Genomic DNA, 21906 nt, shown 5'->3' with positions numbered 1-21906 from the left:
GGGTCGCATCAACCTCTGTAGAATTAACTTCCATTTTCCATTCATTTATCATCTTAGCAGTCCCTGCTGCTAGACTTGGCCTACTCAAGAGCAGACACTTTGTCTAACTCAGCTCTCTGTTTCTGTGGCATAGCACACAGTAGGTGCTCAGTAAATAACTCCAGTAATGATGTTTAGATCAAGATTCAAAGAACTTAACAAACTAAATTTAAGTCATAAAGTCTGCAGCTGGCAAGAGGAAATTTCATAGAGATAAACGACATGGAGATTTATTTGGCTGCAACTAAATCCTATCATAATGATTAGTGCGGTGTAGTTCACAGGTCAGCAGAAGGAGCATCCTCTGAGTAGAGAACAGGAATGTAGAATGTACCTTCTCAGGTCTCAGGTCTATCCCAGATCAACTCAGAATGTGCCTCTTTTTTTTTTTTTTTTCCCCGGTACCAGGGATTTAACTCAGAGGCGCTTAACACTGAGACACATCCCTGGCCCACTTGATATTTTATTTTGAGACAGGGTTTTACTAAATTGCTGAGGCTGCTTTGAATTTAGGATCCTCCTGTCTCGGCCACCAGAGCTGCTAGGATTACAGGTGTGTGCCACTGCACCAGTTAGAATATACCTCTTAAAAATTCCTAACTTGACATTCTTGCTCACTGAAAGTTTGAGAGTGGTCTCTAGATCCCCTGTGGAAGGGCAGCATTTGGTCTGAAGAGGTAGTAACCTCCACCCTCCTCCACCACACAGCATCTTCAGAGGGCACTGGCCAACTGGAGGACATTTAAGGAAGGACAACAAAAATGATAAAAGGTCAGAAATCACAGCATGTGAGGACTTGTTGAAGGACTCAGATGCTTCAGCTTGGAGAAGACTGGGAGTCGGGAAAGTGACATGTTAACTGTCCTCAAATATTTGAAGGGCTTGCCCAGGGAAGGAAGATTTATGTTCACAAGTTTCAGGAGGCAACATAAGAATAACTGGATATATAAGTTAGGAGCAGACATTTTGGCTCAATGCAAGAAATTTTCTTACCAGGGTTTAATAGACGCTTCTTGTTTTGTCTGCCCCACACCATTCTGGTTCTTCTGAGAACTGTTACCTTCTGTTCCAACTATGAGGCAGTCGCTATATTTCTGTATGAACCTACCAATTAGATCAGGAATGGGCACCTGTCCCACAGGGATTTTTGGAATCAGAACTTGCAGTTAGCTTCTCTCCTGTGGGAGGTGACAGAGGAAGTGGCAGCATCTAGAGATTTCCTGTTGTGTATGAAGCTCATCTCTGCTGGAGCAGAAGTGAGAATCCCAGCCATGTGGATTCCCTGATTCCCTTAGATTCAGCTGTATCTCAGGTCCTTTCTTCTACTGCATTACATAACCCACCTGCCCTCTAAGAAATTTCCCTTTTGCCTAAGCAGAAGCTGGACTTCTGTAATCTGCAACCAAGAATCCTGATGAACACCCAAGCAGAACTCTCCAGATGTCACCCATTGTGAAAAGTAAAGCATTTGTTAAGAAAGTATTTATGCAGTTTGAATGCCCACTGGAAAGAGCTTAAAGGAAGGAAGGGATTTCTGTAGAGGGTGGTGGCCCAAAAAATGATAGCCGCAGTGGCAGGTGTTTCCAATGTCACCAGGAACAATGTGGCAGTTAAGTGGGAAAGACAGGTTTGATTCACATTAGACATTGAAATTCTTAATTATTTTTTGGTACTGGGGATTTAAACCAGGGGCACTTTAACACCCCCCCTTTTTTTTGAGACAGGGTTTCACTAAGTTGCTGAGGCTAGCCTTGAACTTGCAATACTCCTATCTCAGCCTCCTAAATCACTGGGATTAGAACTGTGTGTGCTATGGCACCTGGCTGAAGTTCTTAAATATTAAGCTAGAGGTTCTTATAATTTCTAGTCTCAGAACCCCTTTTATGATCCTAAAAATTGAAAACTCCAAAGAGTTTTGTCTGTTTTTTGATGCTAGGAATGGAACCCAGGACCTCACACATGCTAGGCAAGCACTTTACCACTGAAATATTCCCCAGCACCCACTAAGTGGTGGTTTTTTTTGTGTGTGGTACTGCAGATCAAATTCAGATTGAACTCAACCACTGAGCTACATCCCCAGCCCTCTTTTGGCTCTTATTTTGAGACAGGGTTCTCACCAAGTTGCTCAGGCTGGTCTCGAAGATTTGTGATCCTCCTACCTAAGCCTCTTGTATTACTGAGTGTGCTACCACACCTGGCAAAATGGAGGAATTTAAAAAATAATTTAAAAAGTACAGAAACATCACATATTAACATAAATACTTTTATTAAAACCATTTTTAAAACAAAACAAAAAGAGAGTAGTGAGTAGCAAGCACTGTTTCACATTTTTACCAATCTCATTTATGTCTGACTTAATAGAAGACAATTGGATACTCAAGTTGGCTTGGTCACTCGATACATTGCTTTGGTTGAAGTAAATAAAGAAAAAGTGGTTTCAGCTGAACTTGCAGGTGGAGAGAGAACCTCATAAACCCCTGAAAGGGATTCAGAAACTGCCGGGAACCCTCAGGCCATACAAAAACCACTGCAACAAACTCCACTACTTCTCACTTGAAGTCTATATAGCCATTTACTTAGTATTAGAACAGGCAAATCCTTCCATAACCAAGACATTTGAATAAATTGCAAAGGGGTGGTGATGAAGGAAACCTGAACTCTGGTTAATTCAATATAAAATGACATCAGTTTTTCTCTTTTATAGTGCCTGGGATGGAACCCAGGACCCTCTCCATATCACTGAGCTACACACCTAGCCTCAGAATGTTTTAAAGATAAGTTCTTGTTCTGTTGCCCAGGGTGGGCTTGAACACCTGGGCTCAAGTAATCCTCCTGTCTCTGCTTCCCAAGTAGCTGGCATTATAGGTGCATGCCACTGTATCTGAACAAACATTTTTAGCTGAAGATTGGATTAGGGCCTTACATATGCTAGGCAAGCACCTTACTACTGAGCCTCAATTAAAGTCTGACAAGTTTTTAACTTGAGTTCAAAATTTCTATTAGTAAAGTTTATACATTACAAACTTTTAAAGCTTACTTTTCCGAGCTAAGAGAAAGTAACATTACATACAATCAGAGTTAACATTTGTACAGTAGTTTTACATCATACAAGGCCTCTTACTATGCCCACATGATGTCATTTAGTCCTTAGAAGCCCACATTAGAGGAAAACTCAGAGCAGAATCACTCGCCCGAGATTGCCAACAGGAACAAGCTATGGAGCCAGACCCAGTAGAGTTCGATGACTGCAAGTCCCATGTTCTTCCCTTATTCAGCTGCCACTGCTGTCACACAGGAGGAACACAGAGCTGACCAGTCTTCGGGTGACAGTGATCCACACTGCCCCTTGCTAGGCCAGATTCCTTGTGATCAAGTGATGCACTCTAGGGCGTCTCTGCTCTAGCACTATGAACAAATACTTCACAGTAAAGTGCTTTCTAGTTTGGGTAGAGGGGAACTTTCGCTTATGTCCATTTTTTTCACACACACAAGAGACAGCATCCATTCTAGAATTCAACTGGACTTTATTTGACATACAATACAATATGGTTGCAGGAAGCAAACTGAAAAGACAAAGGAGAAAAGACACAGTTCTATCTATTTTATAATTAAGTAACAGGAGGGCAAGTCACTAAATGAACAACAAAAACAGTTAAGCTTGATGGAAGAATTCTTTTTCTAGTGTCCATACCTGAAAGACAAAGTAAATCACTTCTTTAATCTCATGGTAATTTCCTAAGACTATAAAACCTCTTTAAACATATGAGTGAAAGCCTCACAGTTAGAACTTCGGAAAGAAGTGTCCACAACTGTGCTCCAAGACCAAGCAATGAAGCTGACCTCTGCTCATCCTTCATAGCTTCTCCCCTACAACCCTCCTGGTGACAGCGTTCCTGAGGTACCACAGCTGCCCGTTATCAGCAGATGCTGGGCAGTATTAGGGAGGTGAGAAGGAAAAGCTGCTGCTGGTGGCTGTGAAAGGGAACTCCATCTGTTCACCCTCATCAGTGGCTCAGAAATGGTTTGAGAGCTGCCCGTCTCCCCTGGCCATGGCAGCCTATTTTCACCTCAATTCTAGTGTTCAGGAAGTTTGGTAAAGCAAATAATGAGGATAGCAACTGAACAGACTTCAATTTCAAAATCTATCATCAGCTCTAATTATACCTCTGATTCCACTTAGCACTACACAAAGAGAACTGTGGGGAAACAAGGCATGAATTTCAGGGGGGTTCAAATTTCCCCAGAAGCCCAAATTTGACCCTAACAAGATTATAAAATAAACAAGGCCAGGAAATTTTTTTCTACATATACATTTCTGAAACACAAGATCCTTCATTATTATCTTTCTCATTTTTTTTTTTTTTTAAATGGTACTGGGGAGCTGGGGCTGTAGCTCAGTGGTAGAATGCTTGCCTAGCACGGGTGAGACACTAGGTTCAATCCTCAGCACCACATAAAAAGTAAATAAATAAAATAAAGTTATACTTCTAGATTGTTTCTACAGCCCATCAACATTCACTGAAACCTGAGAGGAATTTGATAAAAAAAAAAAAAAAGGCAGTTTAAGATGATATTCAAGTGGACTGCTTATGAGAAGAACTTAAAAGAAATCTGAGGGGCTGGGGATGTGGTTCAAGCGGTAGTGCGCTTGCCTGGCGTGCGTGCATGCGGCCCGGGTTCGATCCTCAGCACCACATACAAAGATGTTGTGTCAGCTGAAAACTGAAAAATAAATATTAAAAATTCACTCTCTCTCTCTTCTAAAAAAAAGAAAGAAAGAAAGAAAGAAAGAAAGAAAGAAAGAAAGAAAGAAAGAAAGAAAGAAAGAAATCTGACAGTCCTGGATGATGGAAGCTGAGATCCTAAGTTCTAGTACCCTTGTTCTATCCATATGACAAATAATTTTAACCAGAGACAAACTGCCTCAAAAGAACCAACACAGCAGGGATCAGTGAAAAAAGGCTCCTGGGTTCATCCCCAGTACCCGCTCCCCGCTTCCACCAAAAAGAAAAAGGAAGAATTTGTTCCACTTGAATCTGTTTTCCCAATGAACTGATAACCAACACCTGGGAAAATTACCAGTTAGGTAAAATGGCAGTGTCGAAACCCAGCCCAAGCAATTCATCACGTTCCTTAATTCTTCTTCTTCTTCTTTTTTTTTTTTTTAATAACTTTATTTTTTAACGTGGTGCTGAGGATCAAACCCAGTGCCTCATATGATGGGAAGTGCTCTACCCCTGAGCCACAACCCCAGCCCACATTCCTTAATTCTTGGCTAGCCGCCCTAGGTTCATATAATGGGTAGCACAAACCCTGTCTAAAATGGAGCCTTGGGTCTGCTCTAAGGCAGAGCCAATTACAAAGTCCCTTGAAAACTTAGAAAAGTTCTTCCACCTGGTCATGTATTACTGTCACAGACATTTTTGTGTCTTACACTACTTGTATTTACGTTACTTTGCATATAGTCTGAGGTAGACAGTGAATATTTGGTAAGTTTCTCAAAAAACGACCAAGCATTTGATACTTCTCATGTTCTTTACCAAAATAAATTATTGAGGGCTGGGGCTGAAGCTCAGTGGCAGAATGCTTGCCTAGCATGTGTGAGGCACTGGGTTCGATCCTTAGCACCATAAAAAAATATGTAAATAAAATAAAGGCATGCTGTCTATCTATAACTATAACTATATATATTTAATTATTGAATCTGGGGCTGGGGTTGTGGTTCAGTGGTAGTGTGTGTCATCTGGCATGTGTGAGACACTGGGTTTGATCCTCAGCACCACATAAAAATAAATAAATAAATAAATAATAAAAACTATTGAATCTAAAAGCAAAACAACTATACTAATAAACAATTCCCAAACATTTTATGAACTAAATAACCCAATATTTCTGTTTTTAAAATTGAATAACACCTTATTTATTTATTTATTTTTTATTTTTAGGTGGACACAATATCTTTATTTTTTTATTTTTATGTGGTGCTGAGAATCGAACCCAGTGCCTCACGCATGCTAGGCGAGCATGCTACCACTTGAGCCACATCTCCAGCCCCTGAATAATATCTTATTTATGACTTATTTTTAGCAACGAGGCACAACAGTACATGTCTGTAATCCCATTTACTTGGGAAGCTGAGGCAGAAGGATGGTAAGTATGAGGCCAGACTGAGCAACTTACACCCTGTCTCAAAATAAAATAAAAAGGGCTGGGAATGTAGCTCAATAGTAAAGCATCCCTGGGTTCAATTTCCAGTGCCATAAAGAACTTTTTTTTTTTCCTTTAGTCCTGGGGAGTGAACTCAGGGGCACTCAACCACTGAGCCATATCCCTAGCCCTGTTTTGTATTTTTATTTAGAGATAGGGTTTCAATGAGTTCTTATTGCCTCGCAGTTGCTGAGGCTGGGTTTGAACTCGCCATCCTCCTGTCTCTGCCTCCCAAGCCTGGGATTATAGGCGTGTGCCACCATGCCTGGCCAAAGAACTCTTATTTACATGAAATTCCCCTTTCCATAAATAAATGACAATGAAAATGACCAATAATTCGACAGATAAACAACGGGCAAGATACATAAATACATACACATACACCCTCTCCCAGGCAGTTCAAAAAACTGTTTGAAACACTAAAAAAATAAATAAATAAATAAATAAATAAATAAATAAATAAATAGTTATTGTAGTTGGCCACAATACCTTTATTTACTTATTTATTTTTATATTGTGCTGAGTATTGAACCCAGGGCCTCGCATGTGCTAGGCGAGCACTCTACTGCTGAGCCACAATCCCAGCCCCCATGTTGAAAATTTTTAAAAATATAAGTTAAATCCTAATTTTCACCTGTCAAGAGTGGCTAAGATGGAAAAGTTTGATAATAGAGCACTGGCAGGAAACCAAGAATGTGACATTCTGCTTCACTGTCAGGAGGGAGTATAAATGAGTACCTATTCTTGGGAAAGGAAAAACTGACACTATTTATCAAAAGTAAAAATTTACATATTCCTCACCCAGAAATTTCTCTTTAGGAATTACTGCTACATATATACCTGGACATGCCAAAGGAGATTCATGTATAATGATGTTCATCCCTACACATTGCTTTTAACAGTGAAAACTGGAAACCCAAATGTCAATCAGCAGTGACTGATTTTAAAAAATGATGGCACATCTACATAAAGAAAGAAGGCAATTTGTTATAAATATCTTCAAAATATAAAAAATGAAAAAAAAATAGTGAATCACTGAATAGGAGGGTTAAATTTATGTTAAGAAAAAGAAATACCTATATATATGTAACTACATGTACGGAGATAGAAAAAGCTACTAAGCAGCTGTTTTGGTTTTTTTAAAGAGAGAGAGAGAGAGAGAGAGAGAGAGAGAGAGAGAGAAAGAGAATTTTAATATTTATTTATTTTTTTTAGTTTTCGGCGGACACAACATTTTTGTTTGTATGTGGTGCTGAGGATTGAACCTGGGCCGCACCCATGCCGGGTGAGCACGCTACCGCTTGAGCCACATCTCCGGCCCCTAAGCAGCTGTTGATGGTGGTTACTCATAAGGTATGTGGTGGGAGATTCATTTTTGTTGACTATCCTTTCAATCACTTGAATTATTAAAAGTTTACCATGCCATGCTTTATTTATAAAATACAAATTTAATCAAAGGGCTGGGCATAGTGTTGCATGCCTATAATGCCAGCTACTCAGGAGGCTGAAGCAGTTCAATATGGGCAACTGAGCAAGACCCTGTCTTGCATTTGTCTAGCTTTTTTGAGGTCCTAGGTTAAATCCCAAAAATATTAAAAAAGCACCTCTAAATATTAAAAAAAAAAAAGCAAGATAGCCACAAAAGCTTTACTAGAATTAATCATATAAGCTAAACCAATAGGAATGTGATTTTAGAAATTCAGCTGGGTACAGTGACTTGGGAGGCTGAGGAAGGAGGACTTTATAAGTTGCTAGGGATGGCTTTTGAACCTAAAGTAAGCAATCTAGTGAGACCCTGTCTCAAAAAATAAAAAAGGGCTGGCAATGTTGCTCAGTGGTAAAGTGCCCCTGGATTCAATCCCTGGTACCAATAAACAAACAAATAAATAAAAGCTTGCATATTCCCATATTACCTACTGTATTATTATTATTATTTTATTATTTTTTGAGACAGACAGGGTCTCACTAAGTTACCCAGGCTGTCCTCAAACTTGCAGTCTTCCTTCCTGCCTCGGCCTCCTGAGTTACTGTCACAGACACTAGAAGGTGGAGAAACCCCAGGTTGCAGACTTTTAATGTTGGCTAATCCTCTGTGCATTTTCCACATAGGCGAGTTCTTGCTTAGTTAACTAAAAGTTAGTTTAAAAAAACAAGCCATGTTCCATGTCTCCACCGTCTTCCAGCCTGAGGTGAGTCAGAAAGTAGGCCTAACTATAAAGCCCAGGTTTATAATGATGCTAACGGCCAGAGATACCTACTTTTGGAATTCCCACTCTCTGTTGTCCAATGGGCACACCTGCCGTGTTTTGAGCCAGCGAGAGATGCAGTGGAAGTGAAAAGCATGCTGAAAGAAAAAATGTATTTTATTAAAAATAACTCTGTGCAAGCTTCACCATCTACTGACAACACCTCTCACTAGACAGTGCAGCAATACATACCATGGGTTGGAGAACAAGAGCAGAAAACGATGGGCAAAAGTTCCAGAAAGGATCATATCCTTGTACAAGGATATTTCCAACAAAAACATTTCTTAGAAATGCCATTATTACTGAAGAAATTATTTAGGGAGCACAGATTATATTCTAGCAGTGAGCTCTCTCCCCTTTAAGGAATATGGAACGTATTAGGGGATGCTTCTACTTTCCTTGAGAAATGACCTGAGCACACACAGATTTCCAACTTCCCCAATCTTGGTCACCAGTCACCAGTCTCCTCTCACCCTTGAAGAATGAGGATCAGGGAGTAAAGCCTACTCCTCTCCATCTATAGGGAGTGCACTGCCACTGCTACCCACCCAGGACTAAAACAGGCACCTCCCCAAACCCAACTCAACTCTAATCAAAGGAACTTTAATACTGATATTACAAGAGCTCGGCACTCAATAAGGCTTTAATGAGGATTTTTGTTGTAAAAAGGAAAATTGCGGTTTAAAAAAAGTACTCTGAAGGACAAACTGTATACAAGCAGCTCAAAGGGCATCAACAGGCTATTTTCATGACTAAGACAGAAAGTATAAAGGCAAGTGTCCCAAGAACACTGGTAATGGATAGGAGCTAGGAATTGGCTTCAATTTGGGAAAGGAGAATCTGTGTGTAGCCTTTTGGTGTGAGTTGATGACATGCAGATGCTAGTTAAAACTGCAATGGACACTTTTCTTCCTCCTGCCTCATTCATATGAGAACATCAAGAGGAGCAGCAAGGGTTCCTCCTCATTTAATCTGTAATTGCTGGGCTGCAGTGGGGCACAGGAGAGGAATACAGAGACACCCCAACAAAACCACCAAAGCTTTTGTAGGCTTGGTTTAATAACAGCTTCGAAATCTGATGTCTCCCAGAATAGTCATGGAACCTAAGAAACTTAGAATATAGATTATTGTCTTGTGAATTATCTTTTGGCAACAAAACTCTAATTCAGTAATTAAGAATGGGCTCCATAGCTAGCACACTGTGGATTCTCGTTGTTCTATTTTTACAGAATGACAGCCTTCTGGAAGATCCCACTCCTGCAGATTCTCATACAACTCAATGTGAAAAAGGAAACAGGCAGATTCTCCAAGAGGCAGAAAGTGGAGACATTTTTCTCAACCCCAGGTGCTGGGAAAAGGCTCATGCAAGCACATGCAAGATACCCACCTCCATCTCCCACTTTCCCTAAGCACTCTGCCAAAGTACAGGATCCTTTACCCAAGCCCATGAGATGACATCAAGTGCTCAAGGGCAAGTAGGGGCTGCAAATGAGACTTCAGGGCAGGTGACAACATCCCTGAGCATTTTTTGGTCCCAACTTTCTTCCCGTTAGTAATCTAAGACGTACTAATGGGTGTATTTAGCAAACAAGGTACAATCCACAGAGGATTCTTGACAGTACTCCACAGTTTACAGATATTGACATATATTACCTCATTTGAGCCTCACAGCAACTCTGGCAAGCAGGCATGACAGATATTATTATCTTAACTTTACAGACAGGAAACTGAAACCCAGTCAAGTTAAGTGACTTGCCTAATTCATGGAGCTGGTCTGTAGAAGATTCAGAATCAGCACTCAAGACTGGCTTCTACACCCTATGCTAGTTCTCCTTTATGGCAGGATCTCTAAGAGACCCTTTCCTTAACAAAACTTGAGAGGAAATCCACCCCTTTTCATTCCACACAAAGGAACATGATTCTTAATATATGCCTGAATGTTACAGAGAGCAAAGAGCCCAATATATTTTCTTTACCTCCACAAACGATGAAAGTCATCCTTTGGCCAATACTAACCACTGTGAAACTGGCCAAAGGGTCCTGACATAGATTGAAGAAAGTGCACCACAGGCATGGGTAGAGAAGGCATTTCAAACCCACACAAAAGCACTAGGAGCTACCACGTGACCACTAAACTCCAAATTTCTATTTATTTAGATTTTTTAACACATGTTTATGCTGACTATGTGCCCAAAGTTCGAAATACTTTTTAACATTAAACCACTTAATCCTGATTACAGTTCTATGTTGCCTGCTATCCGCCCCATTTTACATGAGGGAACCAGGAGTAGAGATGTTAAATACCTTGGCTTCAAGTCACTTAGTAAATAAGACAAAGACAGGGATTGGTAGTCTGACTCCACAATCTGTGACTCCTTGTGTCATGCTGGAGTTGTGGGTCCTTTGTCCCCTTGGCATAGGAGGCCTGGACAGGACAGTTTCAACTACTGTGATTAGGACTGTATGGTTCTAAGGATGAATTTTTAACATTTGCTAGAAAGAACACATTTGATGTTTGTTACCTTCACAGCTGTCACACCCTGAAGGCCACACACTTAGTTCAGCCATGCTACACAAAACATTTCTGGCATGAGCCATATTTTTCTTTTCTTTTTCTGTTTTAAAATTCCTTTCTATTTTCTTTTTGGGCACTAGGGATTGAACCCAGGGGTGCGTAACAACTGAATCACATTCTCAGTCCTTTTTATAAAAATTTTTATTTTGAGCACGGTCTTGATAAATTGCTGAGGCTAGCCTCAAACTCATGATTCTCCTCCCTTAGCCTCCCAAGTCACTGAAATTACAGGTGTGTGCCACCACATCTAGTTCTTTTATTTCTTCTTGATGAGCCATATTTAAAAAAAAACCCTGAGTACAGTTACATTTAAAACACACACACACACACACACACACATACATACACACACACTTAAAAACTCAATTTATCCACCGATCTTAGTTCCACAGACACTTGACCTTAAAAAAAAGGGTCTGTTCAGAAGGTAAACAGACCATTCCCAAGACCAGGCAATAGTCTTTGTCTCCCAAAGACAAACCCTCACAATACTGCAAACAAAACTAGGTGTATTTCATAATTAAGACAAACTAGTATTTCTTTGCAATAACTAATTATGTTTATCCTGTTACAGGTGAACAGTATGAGGATTTAAAATCTTTTGTACTATTTGTATACCTTTTGGGAGAAAGGTTGGCTAGTCATTTTTTTCCTAGTTATTTTCAAGACTGGCAAAGCAGGAAAAGTGGCAATATGTTTACAAGCCATGCTGATAGGTAAAGACGTTTCCTTACGTTACAGACTCCCCATGCAACGGTACACTCTTCGGAAGTAGCAGATGCCTGGTTAGCTTGACACTCTATGCCTGTGGGAACAAAAGCAATAGCATCATTGGACCTGAGAGCAGCAACCTTTCAGCCTGGAGCAGCCAAGCAATCCTCAAGTGGTTAATTAGCCATAATTGTTTTTTTTTTTAAATAAATGTGAAAAAGGACGAAGAACATGGAAAACAGAAATGAGTTTAGCAGCAAGATTTCTTAATTCTTGCTTAAAAAATGTGTTAACAAATAGGAAAAATGTGTTTAAAATCTGAGCATAACCTGAATTGCTAAAATGTGAATGATTCCTCCTAATTTGGTAAATTTAGTTAAGTCACCTCATGACTCTTGTTATTCTCAGGGCTGGTGTCTTTTCCCTATTCCTGCAAAATGCTTCCCCTTGGGTCCTTACAGCACCTATGCCTTACAGCCCAAAGTCCTAGATGGGTAACACTCCAATCCCTAAAGGGATCAGGAAGGAACCTGTGAACTGGGCAGAAGCAAAGTAAAAGGTGGAGGGGTGAAGAGGTCCTTGTGCACTTTTGTGTACAAGGATCAACTCAAAATTATTCAAAACATTATCAAGCAAACTTGTTAAAGCTGATAGTTAGATTTGAGGCCCACCACTGTGTGATACTAGCTGCCTGTGAGGCAATTTTGTCTAGGAAGTCACACAAGTAGCTACAAATGTACGCAAATATTGATTTTATAAAGAAGGAAAAGAAGAGAATTTAAAGAGGATAAAAATCTGAGATTGAGAACTGATGAGTAAAGCTCTACTGGGGATAAATATTCAAAGAATAAGGTTTGTTAATATAGAATTAGCTTTTTCTGAAGATGATAACCAAAAGGAGTTTTCCTTCTGAAGAATAAAAAGCTTTAGGGAAGACTATAACTATTTAATAGGGTATAATTACTTCAAAGTGTCATAGAGAAAATGGCAAAACTGTAAAAAAATAATATTGAAATGTTAATGGGTACCTAGGGGAAGAGATATCATGTAATAAAGGCTCCCCCCACCATTCTTCAAAATTACAAAAAGCAAAGGATCTGAAATCACAGAACTTGCTTTTGCCATTCAGATTCACACTACAGAATAACTTGGTTTGTCATCTGAAAAGAGTAGAGAGACTCTAGGGTCTGTGAAGTAAATTCAAGAATTTATTGGGGAAGGAGGGGAAGTAGGGAGGAAGCACTGAGGAGTGATACTGACCAAATGATATTGTTATATTGTGTGCATTTATTTCTATGTAACAACAAATCCCTATAATACAAATAACTATAATGCAATTAAAAAAAAAAAAAAAGAAGGCTGGGGTTGTGGCTCAGTGGTAGAGCGCTCGCCTAGCATGCACAAGGCACTGGATTCGATCCTTAGCACCACATATATGTAAAATAAAGATATTGTGTCCACCTAAAACTTAAGAATAAATATTAAAAAGAAAAGAAAAAAAAACAACTTATTGGGGCATGCTTGCTTCAGCAGCACATATATTAAAGTTGGAATGATATGGAGAATAACAGCATAGCCTCTATGCAAGAATGACAGTGAATTTGTGAAGCATTCCATATTTTTAAATTCACACACAAAAAAATTTATTGGAGCTGTGAATACACTATGATATTTAAAAGGAGAGAGAATAAAATCTGATGTCAATTTGGATCCTATAACATGAGGACTACATATTGTGAAACTAGCAAAGTAAAATTCACAGTAAAAACCAAACGGTATCAAGGTACAATCATCTACATAAGTTTTAAGACTATCTGGCTGTGGCCATGACACCAGTCACCTCAGGAATTCCTCAAGCCCCCTACGTGATACAGCCTGTTCCCTCCTCTGCCTCCTCTGTCGCTCTCTATCCTTCAGGCTCCAGTTTAAATCCCTACTTCTTGACTGAAGCTTCTTCTAACCCCCCACACTGAGTCATTTTCTTTTCCTTCAAATACTCTAAATACTTATTTTTTATAACATTTATCAAAAGGCATTTTGAGTTAGGCACACTGTGCCTGCCCATAATTCCAACAACTTAAGAGGCTAAGGTAGGTGGATCACAAGTTTGAGGCCAGCCTGTGGCAACTTAGCAAGACTCTTGTCTTAAAATAGGAAAAAAAAAAAAAAAAGGGCAGGGGATGTAGTTCAGAGGTAGAACCCTCTGGAGATCAATCCCTGGCACCACCAGAAACAAATAAAAAATTGTTTTCAGATTTTTGGTGCAAGAGAGAGAAGACCAGGGCTGAGTCAAGTTAGTTTATAAACAGGGGCAGGAACTGTTCACTGTCAACACAGAGCAGACAAACAACTGCATACAGCTCTGATAAGGCAGAACTTATTTTATGTGATTTATAAAGGCTGGGAACTTTTAAACTCTGATACAAGAATGGTACCACCAAAGAACTGCTAAGGAAGCAATGAGCTTCTTTTCAAGAGTGGACAGATTTCACACCTCCAATGATAGATTCAGTTTTACAAAGATGGCTCGGTCTTATAGGAAAAGGTTGGGTTCAAGATGAAGGTACCCTCTTAACTTGGAATAAGATTCACTGTACATCCTACTGACATGTATAACTAAAAGGAACAAATGAAAATATTTACAAAAAGAAAGATTCACAGATAATGGAGAAAATAACAACTTGCAGAGTATGTATTTCAGCAACTATTTAAAACAACCAAGATATGGGACAATGTAAAATAAATTCAAAGCTATAGGAATGCTTGTAGTAGCAATGCAGACTCAATAAGTCTTCAGACCAAGAATATTTTGTAGGAGAGTCTGACTGGGGTACAGCCACAATATTTCTTTATTTATTTACAGTTATGTATATAATTATTCTTTTAATGCCAGAGCAGATTTATTGGAAAATGGCCATTGCTAAATTAAAAGTTCTGTTTTCCAGGCTGTGACTATAGCTCTACGATAGAATGTAAGGTCCTGGGTTCAGTCCCCGAACTTGTTTTCATCTTTAACAAAAAGTCTTTTTATAAAAATCATAAATCCAATAATTATTTAAAGTTGTAGCACCAGAATTCCCTTCAGTGTCAGTATTAAAGGGGTACATTTCTTAAGAGTAAAGACGTGATCTCAGTTATTATTTTGACCTAGTGCCTGGCAAAATGCCAGGATATATTCATTCAAATGAAAAAGGACATGATTTAAAGTGAAAATACATTCATTATATTTTGTTATGAAGAATTCAATATTCTACTTCACTGGGCATTTAAAATATGAGACAAAACAGGTACCTGAGAGTCTACAATGATACCACAAGCATTCAAGTTTTAAGAAAAGATAACATTTAGATGGTATTTATCTTTCATGGTCTTCCCAAGAAGTGTGTTCTCTTGCATCCAGAGAGGTACACAATGACTTAAATATTAAGGTTGGGGGTAAAAATCTATATAAAATCATTAACTATTTTCAGATGAGAATCCCAAGAAAGTAAAATTTCTCTGGGTGCAACGTGAAAATGCAAGGCATAGAAACTGGCAAGCCCATAATCAAAAACCCCACCCAAACACATTTAAAACCATGTTTTTTTCTGTGATGGGTTCCTTCCATCTACATTAAACACAATGGTTGTGGCTGATATGCTTTGACTGCAGTGTGAAAAGGAAAACGGGGTCAAAACTCAAAGCAGCCAAGGGGCTGGGGACGTGGCTCAAGCGGGAGCGTGCTTGCCTGGCATGCGTGCGGCCCGGGTTCGATCCTCAGCACCACATACAAACAAAGATGTTGTGTCCGCTGAGAACTAAAAAATAAATAAATAAGAATCTCTCTCTAAAAAAAAAAAAAAAAAAAAAACTCAAAGCAGCCAAGAGAAGTCAACTACTGGCACATGCCATGATTGCTAATACAAAATATTCAATTCATGCTTGCTTCTAAGCTGCAATGATCAAAACATTCTGCCATTTTGATTTTGTAATTTACCTAGCAAACATTTAGTGAGAACTTACTAGGTACCGGACACCATGCTAGATATACAATACTACATAACATGGACATGATAGAGAATACCTAATTAAATCATTAATATGAAAGCAAGCTACAGGACATCTTGGGATTGTTTAATTGAACTGCCACAGCCTGTATGCTTTATGTAAGTATGGTTAGGAAAATATCTAAAATATCTTTGAGGTCAGGCACAGTGGCACACACATGCCTGTAAACCCAGCAACTTCACTGGAGGAGGCAGAATTACAAATTCAAAGCAAGATCTGGCAATTTAGCAAGACCTTGTCTCAAAATATAAATGACTGGGGACCGGAGATGTAGCTTAGTGGTAGAGTACCACTGGGTTCAATATCCAGTACCCTTACCAAGCAAAATGAAAGTTAGTTCAAGGTAAAATCCAAAAATCAACTATGGGTTATAGTCTTACATGGTCCAATAATGTAAGCATTAGCTACATATGGCTTTTGAACAACTGAAATGTGGCTAGTCTGAATTGAGATGTGCTGTTAAGTATAAAATACACACTAAATCACTAAGACATAGTACAAAAAAATGTAAAGAATGCATTAACCAGGGCTGGGGTTGTGGTTTAGCGGTAGAGCGCTCACCTGGGACATGTGAGGCACTGGGTCGATCCTCAGCACCACATAAAAATAAATAAATCAAATAAAGGTATTGTGTTCACCTACAATCAAAAATATATTTAAAAAAAAAAAGGATGCATTACCCAGTCCTGTATCATATTTTTAAACACTGAATACAGGTTGAAAATATTGTTTATTACAGGTTAAATAAGATACAATATTAAAATCAATCTTACCTGTTTGTTATTAATGTGGGTAACAAAAATATTTAAAATTCTGATCGTGCTCATATTTGTGGCTAACACTCGATTCTGCTGTGTCAGACAGTAGCAGGGAGAAGAGGTGCAGAATGTTTCAGGCAGAAGGAGTAAGAAATATTAAGGGTCCTAAAAAAAGGCATGGCAGGGCTGGGGTTGTGGCTCAGTAACAGAGCGCTCACCTAGCATGTGAGAGGCTGGGTTTGATCCTCAGCGCCACATACATACAAATAAATAAATAAATAAAATAAAGATTTTTGTTTAAGTTGAGTCCAACTACAACTTAAACAAAAAAAAAAAAAAAAAAAAAAAAAAAAAAATTAAGGAAAAAAATGAATGGCAGCCAGGCACAGTGGTGCATGACTGTAATTTCAGCTCAGGAGGCTGAGGCAGGAGGATCCCAAGTTCAAAGCCAGCCTCAGCAATTCAGCAAGATCCTGCTCAAAATAAAAAAAGTAGGCTGGGGAGGTGGCTCACCAGTTAAGCACCTCTGGGTTATCCCCAGTACCAGAAAAAGAAAAAAAAAAGTGCAGCACTTCAGGAATGGAAAGAGGACCCAAGAAATTACTGGTGAGCAGGAAGTGGGTCGAGATGAAGCTGGAAAAGTATAAGAGTGATTTAAAAAAAAAAAAAAGTGCCTATAATTCTAATTCTATAAGCTTAAAGTTTCTTTGCCCTATTTCTGATCTCAATAAGAAACCATTTTAGTACCCAGAAGAAAAAGTAACATCAATTGTTTCTCATATGACCAGTATTATTCTTCCTTTTTTTTTTTTTGGTACTAGGGATTGAACCCAGAAACACCTAACCACTGAACCACATCCCCAGCCCTTTTTAATATTTTATTTAGAGACAGGGTCTCACTGAGTTTCTTAGGGCTTCATTAAGTTGCTGAGGTTGGTTTTGAACTCAAAATCTTTCTTCCTTAGCCTCCCGAGTTACTGGGATTACAGGCATGCAACACCATGCCCAGCATTCTTGCCCCATCACTACAGTCTATCAACAACTATAATCAGATCTAAGTGTTGACTTATTTGTAAAACAAAATATGTGGAGATTTAAATGAAATTTCTTTACCTCAATTAATTATCTAGTTAGATGTTGGCAATGATGAAATTTTTACTATATTTGGATATAACACTAAAAATCCTTACTCCTTGGACTTCTTTTTTTGTAGTACTGGAGACTGACCCCAGGATCACCTACACTCTAGGCAAGTGCTCTACCTCTAAGCTATACCCTAGTCCTTTTTATTTTTTTGAGACAGGGTCTCACTAAGTTGAGTCTGGCCTCACTGCAGTCCTCCTGCCTCAGCTTCCTGAGTCACTGGGATCACAGGCATGCACCACCATCCCTGGCTAGACCTTTCTTCATACAATTGTCACTGAGTATGTGAGGTGAATTGGTTGCAGGACTGCCCTGCCCCAACCAATCCTATAGATATCAAAATATGAGGATGTGCAAGTCCCTTATATAAAATGGTGTAGTATTTGCATCCAATCTCTGCAATCCTCCCACAAACTTTAAGTACTCTAGATTACTTATAACCTAACAGAATTAAATACTATGTAAATGGTTGTCATAATGTATTGCTTAGGAAATAATAACAAGGAAAAGATTTGTATATGTTTGTAAGAAATGCAGTTTCTGGGCTGGGGATGTGGCTCAGTGGTAGAGCAATTGCCTCACAGGTGAGGCACTGGGTTTGAGCCTCATACTCCTGGGCTCAAGTCATCCATCCGCCTTGGCAGATTGAGTAGTTGGGACTACAGGTGCATGCCGATACACCCAGTCAGATGCAATATTTAAAATAACACACTTGCAATCTGTGGTTGTTTGAACCTGTAAACACAGAACCTGAAGAAGGGCCAACTATAAATATAGTCCAACAAAAACTAGCTCAGAATATTTTAGCTTAAAGTTTATTTTCTTCCATCCACATTTGAGTAAAAGATGGGCAATATATAGGAAGAAACACAGTGCCTCTGTGTCCACAATTCATTCTAAATGTGTCCTTGGCATCTTCAGATTCAGTAACTTATTCTGAGAGCTGGGTATGCATCTAGGATGTCATGAAAAACTACTTTATTTTGATCACACCAATAGACTAGATGCAGAAACCCCAAGTGCTTTATGGTTTATATCTCCTTGTGAAAAAGAAAATTGGTCACATCAGGATAGCCACAATCTCTGTAACCGTCTCAACTTCCTCCCATCCTTCTCCAATTACTTACAAAGATCCATAATGTGGTTCCTGCAGATGGCACAGTTATCAACCACAATATCCCAGGCCCAGAGGGCTACTGCATTCCACTGCAAAGAGAAAAAGGGGGAACAATGCACTCTCCTTGTAATGTAACACACATGCTCCTTAGGATTTCATGCTGCAGCTGAAATCATAGGAACAGGGACCACAAAACAAAGGCATTTTTGGATATTACTCTTCTTTTATTATATCAGAGGACAACAGTAGGCTACCTATATGCTTTCCCATTCTTTAATAGATTGAGCATATGAACATAGAAATTAAAGAGTATTGTTTTAATTTTCCCTACAGTTTAAAATAATTTGGCTGCATCAATGTAAGCAAATTAAGTTTAATGAGAACAAACTTAAATTACTGTACAGGCTTCCCTGGCAGTTACAGAAGCTCAAAATCTGCACAAACACTGACAGTTCAAGGCAGCTTTGGAAGTATGAGCAGGGAGTGAAAGCTCAGAACACAATGAACTAAGATGATGATTGGATCATAAGTGGGTAATCGTGGGATAAGCTGGATAACCAGTTACCCAGTGTCAATACACAGAACAAGGTCATCACTTAAATCTTAGGAGATTACTTATTAACAATTGGTAGAATTTACTAGATTTTGTCTAGTTCTTATCAAATAAACGATGTCCTTAGCTTTTGGAAGTTCAGCCTTTTTAGTTAATTCCAGTAAGAGTTTATCAAAAATGTATTTAAATAGTACAACTCTCTCGCCTCTGCGATTATATATACTCCCAAACTCCCCTTTCTCTACTAATTTGGTGCCACTTCCCAAACCTCCATCTCTTTCAAACCCAACTCTTATGGTCTAGAAACTTCTTCAGCATTTTTCACACCATAGCTTCAACTCAGAAGAAAAACCCTACTTCTATTATTCTTCAATATGGCTGCTGGCTGCAGTGACCACAATGAGATGCCAAAAAGAAAAAGATAAAAAAAAATTAAAAAACCCAAATGCCGGGGGTGGGGGGTGAGGTGGGGTGGAGAGGAGATATTGTCTTGTGCTTAGCTAGATGCTACACGAATATATCTTCCCTCCTTCAGGATCTTCATTTTGACAGATTTATTGACTTCACCTTAGGCGGGAATCGACACTTTTCTCCCAAACTCTTGGCAATATACTAAAAGGGGATCTCATGCAAAAAGACACATTCCACATTTTTCCTTTCCCACTCTTACCAGGTTACTTGCGACTAGTACTCAACCCTCCTTAAATGCCACAAGAAACGGGCTCGCATTTTCCATTGACCAATTACCACCACGATTTAAATTTTTTTTGTTGTTGCTGTTAGAAGGGGATCTGGCTGAACATGCCTGAGAACCACAGGACTGGGGCGACTCTGTAACACCCGGCAGACGTCTCAGAAAAGCCAAGCTTTTAACTCGGTGGGGCAAGGGCCGGAGAGGGAGCTAATGGAGGCCTCCCTTCGGCGAGAACCAAGTCGGGGTTCCTTAGAGTCAGAGAAACCCCAAGCTCCAAGAAGGGGCGGGGCAGGGGGATCACCGGGTGGGCTCCTCCAGTGCGTGGTATCTCAGCTTCCAGGCTTTCGCTGCACTGCCCCATCCTCCACCCGCCGCAGTCGCCCCGGCTCCCCATTCCACCCACCCCACCCTGCCCTTCCCCCACCCTCAGCCTCTCCAGTGACAGCTCAGGCGCTTGGCTCCCGCAGCCAGCTCGCAACCCCGCGCATCTCAATAAGCACCTCCGTGATTGGCCCCTCCGCCTCCCAGCGAAACCAACACTATACAGAACAGTGGGCCGCCGTCCTGCCGATCAACTCTAAGGCCCGCCCCCCGGCTTCCTTTCATGGGACCCGGTCCCAGGAACGCCCTGAAATGAAGCCTTTTCCTTCGCGCCTCGGTTATCCCCGGGCCTGCCAGCCAGATCCGCGCCTCTCTAGCTTCCCTGAGGAAGGCACTGGCGAGACCCAACCTTTTTCACTTCAAAGCGCTTCTTGCCCGCGCCGCTGTTGGTGCCGCTCGGGGTATCCACATCCATCGCTGCCGCCATTTTGGAAACACACGGTCCTTCGCCCGGCCACTGCGCCTGCGCAGCGGCGCACGCCGCGTTCCCCCTCCCCCCCCGCTTGGGCACCTCCTCCCATACCCCTCCCCTCACTTTCGCGCGACGGGGCGGGGCACGTGGTCACGCCCCTTAAAGGCGCTGGCGCGGGATCCCCCCTCACGTCGGCTGGGGAGGAGGCGGTGGCCTGAGTGGCCGGGGCGGGGCCGGGCGGAGCTGGGAGACGTGAGCTAGCTGGGTGGAAACGTTCGGTCGGACCCGCGCTAGTCGTCCTCCCTTGGGAAGCTCGCGGCCGTACTCTCGGCTGGGGCGGCGCCTGTTTCTTCGGCCTCGGCCGGGAGCCGGGACCAGCCGTGCTGCTCGTGAGGCCCAATCGGTGGAAAGGGCAAGATGGGCCCGACTCGCCTTCCGTACGCCCTGGCCCGCTCCCGAGCCTGCCCCGAGGTGCAGTTACCGCGGAGGCCTGAGGCAGGGGCTTGCCAGGGCCCAGGCACCGTCGGGTTTCCTGATTCAGGTTCAGGAAATGATTCGGCGGTGAGGAAGGATACCTCCGAGTGCCCTCCCCAAGGCCGAACTGAGCGGCCCTGCCTTCACCTTCCTACCAGAAATGGAGGAGGCTTAGCAGCCTGGGAGATGCCAGCTCCCGCCAGCCCATAGTATCAGTTGGTCCCAAATGGCCTTTGGTAAGGTACCCAAGTTCAATTTAATGTATTTGAGTACACATCCCTATTCTTTCATTGGTCATGTGTAGAGCGTCCTTCCTCCCTAATTTTTGTCCTGTTTCCACTTCTTGCACTATAGTCAAAGTGGGCCATCTTTAGTTGACGAACTTGAATTTCGTTGAGGCTGACACGTATTCTTACTGTGTGTTCCCAACTGGCCAAAGCACCTGTGTACTTTATATCAACTTTTCCTATGTCTAGACCAAGCCTTCCTTTTACATCTCTAACCTTGCAGAGGATGACGCCACTATTTCATTCTTAAGTTTCATATAAT

General features: G+C 40.8%; 1 protein-coding gene across 5 annotated transcripts; it reads right to left on the bottom strand.

Moving 5' to 3' along the window:
* Positions 1-3541: 3541 nt before the first annotated feature.
* RBX1 (ring-box 1) lies at positions 3542-20953 on the bottom strand (the record flags this gene model as incomplete). 5 transcript variants are annotated; one of them, XM_081310762.1, is made up of 5 exons in its annotated part: positions 20821-20953; positions 18854-18932; positions 11802-11872; positions 8505-8590; positions 3542-3730 (listed from the first exon to the last, which is right to left on the bottom strand). In XM_081310762.1, exons 1-5 carry the CDS (start codon positions 20896-20898, stop codon positions 3718-3720), a joined length of 327 nt encoding a protein of 108 aa, XP_081166888.1. In that variant the 5' UTR covers positions 20899-20953. The 5 variants fall into 5 exon arrangements, with proteins under 5 accessions (XP_081166888.1, XP_081166887.1, XP_081166891.1 ...); XM_081310761.1 differs by lacking the exon at positions 20821-20953 and adding an exon at positions 20392-20529; XM_081310765.1 differs by lacking the exon at positions 11802-11872.
* Between the last annotated feature and the right edge of the window lie 953 nt (positions 20954-21906).

Source organism: Spermophilus citellus (genome assembly GCF_964194105.1).
Source record: "Spermophilus citellus genome assembly, chromosome: 10".
In the NCBI taxonomy this organism is placed as follows: Eukaryota; Metazoa; Chordata; class Mammalia; order Rodentia; family Sciuridae; genus Spermophilus; species Spermophilus citellus.
This window is presented reverse-complemented; position numbering and strand designations above follow the sequence as displayed.